A 12368-nucleotide genomic window follows, 5' to 3' on the forward strand; every position below is an offset into this window, starting at 1 on the left:
AAAAGAAACACTTTTGCACTGTTGGTGGGGAATGTAAACTGGTGCAGCCATTATGGAAAACAGTATGGAGTTTCCTCAAAAAAGTTAGAAATAGAATTACCGTATGATTCGATAATCACACTACTGGATATTTACCCCCAAAATAAAGAAACATTAACCCAAAAGGATACATGGCACCCCTTTGATTATTGCAGAATTATCTACAATAGCCAAATTATGGAACCAGCCCAAGTGTCCATTGATAGATTAATGGATAAAGAAGAGGCGGTACATATAAACAATGGAATATTATTCAGCCACAAAAAGGAATGAATCTTGCCATTTGCAATAGCATGGATGGAGCTAGAGGGTATAATGCTAAGTGGAAGTCAGTCAGAGAAAGACAAATACCACATGATTTCACTCATATGTGGAATTTAAGAAACAAAACAAATGAACAGGGAAAATGAGAGAGAGAGAGAGAGAGAGAGAGAGAGAAACCAAGACACAAACTCCTAACTACAGAGAACAAAGAGGTGGTTAACGGAGGGGAGGTGGGCAGGAGGATGGGTGAAATAGGTGAAGGGGATTAAAAAGTACACTTATGATGAGCACTGAGAAATGTATAGAGTTGTTGAATCAGTTTTGTACGCCTGAAACAAATACAACACTATTATTAACAATACTGGACTTAAAATGAAAAAACTTAATGAAGGAAATAATAAAATGGTGCCAAGGGGCTTCCAGGTTTCCCAACTCTTCAGAGAACACATAGTTCCCAGGGACTCTTGGTATTATCATGGTACAAACTGAGTACTCACCAAACACATAACGTCACCCTGGACTTTCTCTATGAACTCACAGCCCAAAGCCTTGCCTGGGAGACCTTGTTCCTGTGGGCTTCCAATTTTCCCTTCTCCCAGGGTAAATTGGAAGTGATCTAAATGAAGGGAGAGCAAATCAAACAGCAGAATCACAACCTACAACTTGAGTGGACTGATGTTATACATGGAAGCCCCTAGAAGTGTGGCTAAAACCATTAACTTTTTTTAGTGTATGTTCTTATGTAGGGTTTTTAATATGTTAAAACCTCATGTAGGGTTAAAACCTTATGTAGGGTTTAATATGTTAAAACCTTATGTAGGGTTTAATACATATGTTAATATGTAGGGTTTTATGTAGGGTTGGTTTCCATACAACACCCAGTGCTCATCCCAAAAGGTGCCCTCCTCAATGTCCATCCCCCACCCTCCCCTCCCTCCCACCCCCCATCAACCCTCAGTTTATTCTCAGTATTACTCTGCCTTATAGAGGCAGAAGATCCCTTGAGGCAGTCAGAAGGAAGGAACTGAGGAGAAGCCCAGGCCAGGACCTCAGGAGCCCCTATGCTCTGCTAATTTCTTCAAAACCATCTAAGTCATCCTCCAGTGCCTGGGATTGATGGGGTTGCCAGAATCTTCTGGGTGGGGTGTCATGATTCCAGACCAGGACTTATTTAGAGCCCTTGGTTCCCCATGGGCTCTGGCCTGTTTTTCTCTCTTTTGAGGAACTCTCTGATCCTCTACCCCAACTTCCTCCCATTGTCCACATGTGGGGTTGTTAAGTGCTGATGAGCATGGGGGACTTTGTGCTTATGGGATCTTCTGTGGGCCCTGGCTGGGCCCCAGTTCCAAACTGGAGGCTTGACAAGTGGATCATCTCCACTATCTTGCTCAGTATTTCTCACATAGAATTGCATGACATTGGGTAGCCGGTGTGGGGCTGACATGCTGATTTTGAGTTATTCAAATTGTTTAAGTCCCTGGCAAGAAATTTGTTCCTCCTCTCCACCCCCTTACCCTTGAGGCAGCCCTGGAGAAGACAAGTGGAGGGAAAGAGGAATGAATGGAAAACTGGCAAAATGAGGGTGGCAATTTAATAAAAGGCCTGAGAGAAACCAGGAAACCCACCTGAGAAGATTCTGGGGAATGTCTATGGTCAGGTGTCTAAGAATTTTGTATATGCTAACTTGTTGAATCCTCACAACAATCCTAGGAGGTAGGAACTATGGCCACCCCAATTTACAAAAGAGGGGGAAAGAAGAAGGAAAGAAGGAAGGAAGGAAGGAAGGAAGGAAGGAAGGAAGGAAGGAAGGAAGGAAGGAAGGAAGGAAAGTCCAGAGAAATTAGGTACCACCTAAGATTACACAGGAGCTAGAAAGTGGTAGAGACGGCTTTTAGTCATTAGGGTTAACTCCAGAGTCTATGGTCCAAAACACTTGGCTATTTGTGACTAATGTGGATTCTTAATTTATTAACTGCGTAGCGTGTGATATAACCACTTCCATTGCCCCCCAACTTTCCAGTAAACTTTATAAGTGACTGGTTATGTTTTAAATTTTGCTTTGTTTAGAAACCAGTAAAAAGGCTATTTCTTATTTAGATATATAAAGTAAAGAGGCAGGAATGCCTGGGCAGCAGTGAACATGTGACCATAAGACTTTCTGGAGTTCAAACCAATCTTTGGGAAGGCGTATATATCAGTCAGGATACCAACAGGGAAAGCCAACAACCTCATAGTGTTTAACTGAGAGTTTAATGAAGAAACTCTGGGGGGACAGAATTAAGGGAACCAGCAAAGGAGGGTGGAGCACCAAGGGACTAGCCATAGACAGAAGCTTTTATATGCTTTGTCCTTAAGGCGCAAAGGGAGGTAACTGTGTTGTCAAGTCTTGAGAGAGCTTGGAACCTTGGAAGGTAGATCACCTACCCAGAGCTATGACTACAGAATGAAGAACCATGGACACAGGAAAGAAGCAGAGACAGTAAATATCTCCTCCTCTTTCTCTTTCCAACCTCTGATATCCTGCATATGTTTCCATTGGTCAAACCCAACCCAGAAGCCAGAAGGCAAAGGGACCTTGATGATGCAAACTAAGGGTCAGCATCTGGGGGGGCCTCAGATGGTTAAGCATCTGACACTTTTTTCTCCCAATGCTTATTTATTTTTGAGAGAGAGAGAAAGAAATAAAGAGTACGAGTGGGGAGGGGAAGAGAGAGAGGGAGACACAGAATCCCAAGCAGGCTCTAGGTTTTTAGCTGTCAGCACAGAGCCTGAGGTGGGGTTCGAACACATGAACCTGACCCGAAGATTAGGACCTGAGTCGAAGTTGGATGCTTAATCGATTGAGTCACCCAGGTGCCCCAAGCATCTGACTCTTGATTTTGGCTCAGGTCATAATCTCACGGTTCGTGGGTTCGAGCCCCACGTAGGGCTCCATGCTGACAGTACAGAGCCTGCTTGGGTTTCTCCCTCTCCTCTCTTTCTTCCTCTCCCCTGCACTCACTCACTGTCTTTCTTTCTCAAAATAAATAAGTAGATACACTTAAAAAAAAATAAAGGTCAGCCTCTGAAGACACAGAGGAGGCAGAGAAAGATGAAGGAGAAGGAAACATAAAATTATAGCACTGAGATTGGAACTTTCATAAGCTTTGGAAGTACTGGAAGAGTGTGTGTGTGTGTGTGTGTGTGTGTGTGTGTGTGTGTGTGTTTAGAAAGACACTAGTTTGGGTTTGGGTTCAGGCTCTAAGCTGAGCTTCAGTTGTTCCTAGATTTCACCAAAAGTCCAGATATGTACTAGGAAAATGGAAGTCTGTAAAGGCATATGCTTGGACTTCCCAGGAGCCTGGGTACATCTCGAGGTCTCTCTATGACTGAGAACAGCCTTCTGCACTTGTCTGAGTCAGTGTGAAGATCCCAGGGCTTGGCCTGAACAATCTGGCTTCCTGAGGCTAATGGTCACCTCTCTTGACTAGTCCACTGGACCAGCCCACTGTCAGAGGGGCTCATTCTATTCAGATGTCAGTGATAGTGATGAGTGAGGCATCCACAGACTACTTCTGAGTGTCAGAGAAAGTATTCAGAACATTGCACAGCTCATGTAAGAGAGACTACTTTATGATTTATTATTTTAAAAAATTATATAATGTCATCTGCACTCAACATGCTATGTAAGTGACACATGATTCTCATTTGATTGGTTATTTTAGGTGAAACCTTCATTAGAAATAGTGGTTGCTACGGGGCGCCTGGGTGGCGCAGTCGGTTAAGCGTCCGACTTCAGCCAGGTCACGATCTCGCGGTCCGTGAGTTCGAGCCCCGCGTCAGGCTCTGGGCTGATGGCTCGGAGCCTGGAGCCTGTTTCCGATTCTGTGTCTCCCTCTCTCTGCCCCTCCCCCGTTCATGCTCTGTCTCTCTCTGTCCCAAAAATAAATAAAAAACGTTGAAAAAAAAATTAAAAAAAAAAAAAAAAAAAGAAATAGTGGTTGCTTTCATGTTTCATTAATCTTAAGACAGAGGACTTTTAGGCAAGGGGTAATGATCTTTCAGAATAAGTTTCTCCTATATAGGCTTTCGTTTATTACCTTGAAAGTCCAACAAGGTCTACTTGTTTGGACTTGAAGTAATGTCATTTGACACTGGAATTGCTACCCCTTAGAATAAGATTATACTGATCACAGTAAAATGTGACTCTCATCTCATAGTTTTCTCTCTACCTTGTAAACCTGAAAATTGGAATAGGAACAAGAGTTGACGGTTTTTAGGAAGCAAATTGTTGTTAGTGCCTAACAACTCATTTGCAACAATTTATTCTAGCAGAAAATGTCAGGTGTGTGTTCGCCATCCTGTCACTGGAGGCAGTGATGATTTATTTGCTCCCTGACAATGGAAAACTGAGGGATTTAGAAGGTCAGGGACAACATATTGATGTGGATTTTGTAGGGTAGGGTTACTCCAGACTCCAGCAGTAGTATTTGGAGTCCTGTGGCTTTGCTGAAACCTTCTAGCGCTTTTCGCTAACCCACGTAACTGGGTTTTTCATCTGATCTTTGCTTCTACTTGATACGGTAAAAAACAAACAAACAAACAAACAAAACCCCACAAACCATAATGTGGCTAATACAATGTTCATGATTAGGTTGCATAAGGTGATGCTGTGATATGATCTCTGAGATTATCTTTGAAATGTTTGAAGTGTCATTTTGTTCTTACCTTTTTCAGAGGAGTGTTGGCCCTTTAGGCTAGGGATTTCTTGTCCCCCCCCCCTTTTTTTTTAATCTTTTTGTTTTTCAGTGCTCCTCATCATCTTGGCCTTGGCTATGTGGTTATTTCAAGGCCACTGTCATCCAAATGCTACTCAGTGAAGTGATGCAGCCTCTTAGTGTTGGATTCCAGGCCCAAAGCCCTACCAGAGGACAGGGAGGGGGTGCAGACTAGGCCAGAGAAGCTACAAGAGAGAGAAGAGGACCATGTTCTGAAATGCCATCCCATTAAAACTGTCCATGTGAAGGATAAATTCCAGCAAATATACCTTCTGATGCTTTGCTGAACTTCTAAGATCTGAAGGCAAGCTCTAAGGGCAAAAATCTTAAACATAAAAAAACCAGAAACACATAGAAGTAGGGCTAACCCTGAGACTCTCCCAGCTCCCCATACAGCCAAGATACCCAGAGACATCACATTCTCAGTGAACTGAAGGGGTAGGCTGGGAAAAAAAATCTGCCTGCCAGCAAAAGTCACCACCAAAACAAAAACAAAAGCAAAAGCAAAAGCAAAAAACACAAACAAAAAAACTGTTGGTGGGGGGAAAAAAAGACAATAACAATTTCTTCTCTAAAGACCTCTAGTCAGAGGCCTGCCTTTTTGAAGATCTGGGATTCCAATCCACACTACCCACCTAGTCAGGGACACCCCAAACCTAGAAATGAAGTGACCCCAGGTTAGTGGCAGCCCTGGCACACCCTCTCTGGAGAGAATTACCCTCAGTCAAGTTCCCACAAGTTCCCACAGGTTATCAAAACCTAAGCTTATAATAAAAAGATTACTAGGTGCCTTAAGAAACCATATATACCATGAGTGAGGCTCACCAGAACCACAAAACAAAACAAAACAAAACAAAACCAAGAAAAACAAACACCAGTTCAAGACCCTGGTAAGATCTCAGATATTAAAAATTTCACGCCAAGCTCGGCCGGGATTCCCAGTGCTGTGAGCAAGCTCTGTGGTGTTCACAGCATCTGTCATGGTTTGTCCGCTAAACTGTATCGTCGCTGTGTCCCAGAACATGGGCATCGGCAAGAACGGGGACCTGCCCTGGCCGCCGCTCGGGAATGAATTCAAGTATTTCCAAAGAATGACCACAACCTCATCAGTAGGAGGTAAACAGAATTTGGTGATTATGGGTAGGAAGACATGGTTCTCTATTGCCAAGAAGAATCAACCTTTAAAGGACAGAATTAATATAGTTCTCAGTAGAGAACCTCCAGGAACCTCCACAAGGAACTCATTTTCTTGCTAAAAGTCTGGATGATGCCTTAAAACTTATTGAGCAACCAGAATTAGCACATAAAGTGGACATGGTTTGGGTAGTGGGAGGCAGTTCTGTTTATAAGGAAGCCATGAACAGGCCAGGCCATCTTAGACTACTTGTGACAAGGCTTATGCAGGAATTTGAAAGTGACACATTTTTTCCAGAAGTTGATTTGGAGAAATATAAACTTCTCCCAGAATACCCAGGTGTTCTTTCTGATATCCAGGAGGAGAAAGGCATTAAGTACAAATTTGAAGTATATGAGAAGAACAATTAATGTGAAGGTGTTTTCTGGTTTATTCCAAGTTAGTTGTTCCCCCTCCCTTCCAATTCTATTTTTTTTTTTTAATATTAGAAAAAAAGACTTTTGTGACTTTAGGTCAATGGGTAATCATTTCTTTTAAAAAAATGCTTTTTTAACATTTATTTATTTTTGAGAGACAGAGAGAGACAGAGCATGAGTAGGGGAGGGGCAGAGAGAGAGGGAGACACAGAATTCGAGCAGGCTCCAGGTTCTGAGCTGCCAGCACAGAGCCCGACGCGGGGCTCGAACTTACAAACCATGAGATCATGACCTGAGCCAAAGTTGGACGCTCAACAGACTGAGCCACCCAGGCGCCCCAATGGGTAATTATTTCTAAGCAATGAGATTTTGTAAGTTAATCCTAATTAGACTATAGTTAAGATTAGTTTTAACTAGACCATATCAGATAACCATTTGTGAAACCTTTTTTGCTATAGCTGTATAATGCCCATCAAGGACCAGCACCTGCCTACAGTAGCATATCTTTTAAAAACCCAAGTGAAAAAATTCCCTGAGAGCATGAGTTGAAACCAGGACCTATAGAGATAGAACTAGACAGACTTGTCCAAAGGTCAGACATGGATTATAAACAGAAGAGATAGAACTCAGATATTAAAAGAAAATTAAATCAAAATAGGGACTTTGAATTCTCTATGCATTTCACTCTTCTCAAAAAAGGTTCTGTTCATTCAGGCAATCATTAAGTTGAGGGAACTCTGGTATATTCCACTGGGATAGTAAAGAGGCAGGTAGGACACTGCCTTTTTGAAGGTTAAAAGAAAAGGTCTGAGACCTCTAAAAACTCTGTGTCTGATCTTCTGTGAGATTCCATGGATGTTACAATGATAGAAGAATAAATTGTTCTTTACAAAAAAGAGTGACTTAAAACAAGCATATGGCTAAAATTAGAAACTGAAAAGGTAATGAACTGAAACTAGATAATGCTAGAAACCAAAATTATGAAGTTGGAAACAAAATTAAACTTCACTGAATTAAAAAGTGAAAATTAAAACATGTTTTCTTATCATGTTAGCAAAGATTTGGATTGTTTAGTAACCAAAGAAGGAGCATTTTTTGCCTTGTAAATTAATACAACTTTTTTAGAGTTTAAGTTAACAATATCAATTAAAATTATTCTGGGTTTGGACCCAGAGCTGAGCTTCCACTTCTAAATATTAATCCTGAACAACAAAGAGATAGACCCAAGGGGGAAAAAAAAAGATTTCAGATATTAAAATTATCAGATATAGAACATAAAATAATTTTTAGATGCGCATTTATTTATTTTGAGAAACAGAGAGAGAGAGAACATGCATGCACATTCATGTGAGTGAGCGGGGAGGGGAAGGGACAGAGAGAAAGGGAGAGAGAGAGAATCTGAAGCCGACTCCCTGATGTCAGTGCAGAGCCTGATGAGGGGCTCAATCCACAACCAACCGTGAGATCATGACCAGAGCCAAAATCAAGAATCAGACACTTAACCGACTGAGCTACCCAAGACACTCCTAGAACATAGAATAATTATCCATGAAATGCACACTTACAGAGAGGTTACATATTTTTACTATCACATTTTAAAATAACCGTTTTCTAATTAAAAAGATAGAACTAAAATACTGGACAATGAACAGTCAGTCAACATTATCAACTGAGAAGGAGTGATTCAAAGTACAAAATCTTAGGATTCCTGTCATTTTTGGAAGCAGAATCCATATTTTATTTTACTTGAAGCTTTGCTAAATTATATATATAATTTTAAAGGTAACCATCAAAAGAATAAAAAAATAGAATGTATAATGTACAAATAGTAGAGTGGAAAGAAATAATCTGAAAGACATCAGGAGAAAAAAAGAAACATGAAAAGAAGATGAAAGGAATAAATACAAATTTATCAATAATTGTAATGAATGTATACAGTAGTCCCCCTTTACCCATGACTTTGTTTTCTGACGTCTCAGTTACCCACAGTCAAGTGCAGTCCAGAAGTAGATGATCCTTTTCTGACTTATTGTCAGAAGGTCAGTAGTAACGTAATGCTACGTCACAGTGCCAACGTCATTCACCTCATGTCATCGCATCACATGGGCTTATTGTCATCTCACATCATCACAAGAAGGGTGAGAGGCACCTGGCTAGATCAGTCAGTGGAGCATGTGATCTCAGGGTTGTAAGTTTGAGCCCCATGTTGGGTAGAGATTACTTAAAACTAAAATTTTTAAAAGAAAAAGAAGAAGGGTGAGAAGAGGACAATAAGATATTTTGAGAGAGAGAGACACCACATTCACATGACTTTTACTACAGTGTATTGTCATATTTTTTCTATTTTATTATTAATTATTCATCTCTCACTGTGCCTAATTTATAAACTAAACATTATCGTAAGTATGTATGTACAGGAAAAAAACAGTATATATAGGGTTTGGTACTATCTGCGGTTTCAGGCACCTGGGGATCTTAGAATGTACCCCCTTTGGTTAAGGGAGGACTAGTGTACCAATTTTTTTTTTTTAACGTTGAAAAGAAAGTTTCTAATTGTAAAAGTGCTTTCACCCTCCCTGTGTGTGGCCTTGGAGCTGCCCCACCCTTTTTCCCATCACTGCTCCTACCACCACCTTTCACCCACAGATGGTGGGTGGTTCAGGACGGTGGTGGCTTTCTCCTGTCACCCCTTGGCAGTCCCTTAAGGACCAACTCGTGACCTCAAGGTGCCTTACCTGAGGCAGCCATTCAGCAGTGTCTGAGTTACTCATCTTGGTGGTAAGTTACAGTGGCAGATGTTTCTCTGTTATAGCATCTCTTAGAATGCTTGTTTCTGATGCTAAGTCTGCATTCAACATGAAAAGGAAACATGTCTCTGAAGGTAACAAGGGACGCTGAGGCGTGCAACCTTTGTTTCTAAGGAGGAGATTATCTGGGGGGGGGGTGCAGAACAACCAGCAGAACACCCAAAGGATGCAAAAAGTCCATCAAAATCTGGGAGCAGCTCTCACTCTGGAGCAGATAATAAAAATGAAAGGAAAGTAAATCTTTAAAAAAGAAAAAAAAAAAAAAACGGAAGGACTTAATGTTGGCTATCCAGAAAGTCAGGAAAAATGATATATTAAAATTTTTTTAAATATTTATTTATTTTTGAGAGAGAGACGGACAGACAGAGCGCGAACAGGGGAGGGGCAGAGAGAGAGGGAGACACGGAATCCAAAGCAGGCTCCAGGCTCTGAGCTGTCAGCACAGAGCTCAACACCCACTAACCGCAAGATCGTGACCTGATCTGAAGTCAGACACTTAACCAACTGAGCCACCCAGGCGCCCCAAAAGGAGATAATTTTTGAATGGCATTTTGTCCTAAGTCTGCTAAAGAAAAAAATAAGAGAGAACTAATATTCTGGTGGAACAGCAAGGCCCCGGGCATTTAGAAAAATATTCCCAGAGCATTTACATGGATTTTAAGACCATAACAAAACAAAACAAAAAACCCCCACAATGCTTTGCTTTTTTTTCTTTTAACTCTTACTTAAGATACTTCTAATATATAACCTTATCCAAGGTTAAAGCAGGAATGAGAAGTACAGCCCATCCCATTTTAATGAATTCACCCTGGTTCCCAGAGATCTCAGCCATCACCCAGGTGTCTACTTGATATAGAGCTAGGCTGCCACCAAGTGGCGGACGGTGGTTGTTCCTGCTCTGTCTTCCAGGAAGTATAACTGATTTTGTGTTTCCAGGGCGTGACTTTTGGCAATTTCCTCTCTTCCGAAGTCAAGTCCAAATCTAAAATCACACTTTAAGTGTCCCAAACCGCTTTTGCTGGTTGATTTTTTTCCACCAAATAAATAGGCGTTGGAGCTTGCTGGGGCCCTACTCCTAACTTCTTGAGAAAGGGGTTCAGAACAGTCCAACATCCAGTTAACCATCAGATTAGTTGAGAGTTTCATTTGTAAAGTAAATTCAACTCAGACTGTCTCACACCCAAAATCTGAATTTATTTTCTCCTGTAACTAGGAAGTCTGGCTGTGGAACTGGTCTCAAAGACCCCCCAGCACCCAAGGCATGTGTGGCGTAGGACACAACTGGGAGTCACAGAGCAAGGTTTGTTTTGTTGTTCCCTTGTGCTCACGCTCAGCATCCCCACTGATTCAGAGGTCGCCTTTCCTCAAGAAAGGATAAGGATTGTTATAGCAGGAAAGCAAAGAGGAAATGTAATGCTTATCTTTTCAATTTCTAAACATATTTAACAATTTTCCATAACACAGATTTTTGAAAGAAAGCTTTGGATCTGCAAAACCAGAGAGTTCTGAGAGAAGAAAGACTTACCAAGAATCAAAAGAGCTAAACTCTAAAGGAATCAGGGGGTAGGGGATGTGCCTTGACCAGTAGGTAGAAGAGGAAATAGTTGGCCCTGGTCCTGCAGACCAAATTAGGATTGCCCAGATGTGGAGTTTGAAAGAGGAAGAGATGCAGTATGCTCTAGAGGGAAGCTGGTGATCCTATGAATGGAGGAGCGCACCTGGGGGGGGATTTTCCCAAGAGGCTCTGGGGTCAGCACTGGGGTACTGCCCAGCAGCATTTGAGATTAAATACCTCGTTTGAATCTCCCACTGAAATTTAAAAAAAAATACATATTTTAAACAATCTTCTTAAAAGCATTGATGACCTGGAAAAAATGTAAAGAGTATTGAGGATAAAAGCTATCATAGAAACATGAAGTGATGAGAACATAGATGTTGTTCTTCCAAAAGGAGTAAATGTGAGTTTTGAGTTTTAAAGGACTTGCTAAGGGGCACCTGGGTGGCTCAGTTGGTTGAGCATCCTCACTCTTGATCTCAGGTCAGGTCTTGATCTTAGGGTCATGAGGTCAAGCCCCACATTGGGTTCCATGCTGGGTATAGAGGACCTACCAGTTACAGAGTACAAGAAAAAAAAGCCCCATAAAATAGGAGACATCACCCTGCGTTCTGTAAACAGACCTTCCATCACCAGCTTCATAATTTTTTGGGCCCCATGCAAAATGAAAATGTGGGGGTCCTCATTAAAAATTATTAAGAATTTTAAGACAGTAACAGCAGAGCATTAAACTAAGTAAGGGGCTCTTCTGAGCTCACTGTCCTATGCAACCCTTTGTGGAAGGGTGAAGTAGATGTAAGCCCAACTCCCACCAACCCCAGCAGACTGCCTTTCTAAACAGTCACAACATAGCCTTCGTGTGAGTTTGTAACTGAAATTCGGACTGTCTGAGTTATCCCAAAATACCTCCAGCCAGGAATTTAGTGTAAGGGAGACTTGGGTTGGTAATCCCACAGGGCACTGGACAGAATCCAAGACAAATCCTGCTTGATAGAATCCAACTTCAATCCAAAGACTAAATCAATCTCCTTATTTCCAGATCCAAGTAAAACAGTTCACAGCTACAAATCATATACTACACAAGGAAGCAAGCTACCATGAACAAGAACCAACAGAAATAAGAAAATTGTAAAACAAACAAAACAGAGCTACAAAACACCGAACATTAAAAGGCAATGTTTTTTTAAATTAAATTAAATTAAATTAAATTAAATTAAATTAAATTAAATTAAATATGTAGTGTCCTGATGTGCCACTCCACTACAGTTTGGCAAGATATTACCATGGGAGGAAACTGGGTAAACAATGCATGGGATCTCTTTGCATTATTCCTCACAACTACATGAGAATCTGCAATTATCACAACATAAAAAGTGTAATAAAATTTTTTTTCTT

The 12368-nt window shown here is 41.1% G+C and overlaps 1 protein-coding gene and 1 long non-coding RNA gene across 2 annotated transcripts in view; both read left to right on the forward strand.

Moving 5' to 3' along the window:
- LOC131514364 (uncharacterized) overlaps window positions 1-12368 on the forward strand; it is an 81884-nt gene that overhangs the window by 45356 nt on the left and 24160 nt on the right. The window contains exon 3 of the long non-coding RNA XR_009263041.1: window positions 10632-10718. This is a non-coding gene — a long non-coding RNA (uncharacterized LOC131514364). The remainder of the gene's footprint in view (window positions 1-10631; window positions 10719-12368) is intronic.
- On the forward strand, window positions 5991-6706 carry LOC131514363 (dihydrofolate reductase-like). Its single transcript, XM_058734274.1, is given in 2 exon segments — window positions 5991-6277; window positions 6279-6706. Coding segments are annotated over 2 exon segments (564 nt in total). The 5' UTR covers window positions 5991-6040; the 3' UTR covers window positions 6606-6706.

Source organism: Neofelis nebulosa, chromosome 6 (genome assembly GCF_028018385.1).
Source record: "Neofelis nebulosa isolate mNeoNeb1 chromosome 6, mNeoNeb1.pri, whole genome shotgun sequence".
Classification (NCBI taxonomy): Eukaryota; Metazoa; Chordata; class Mammalia; order Carnivora; family Felidae; genus Neofelis; species Neofelis nebulosa.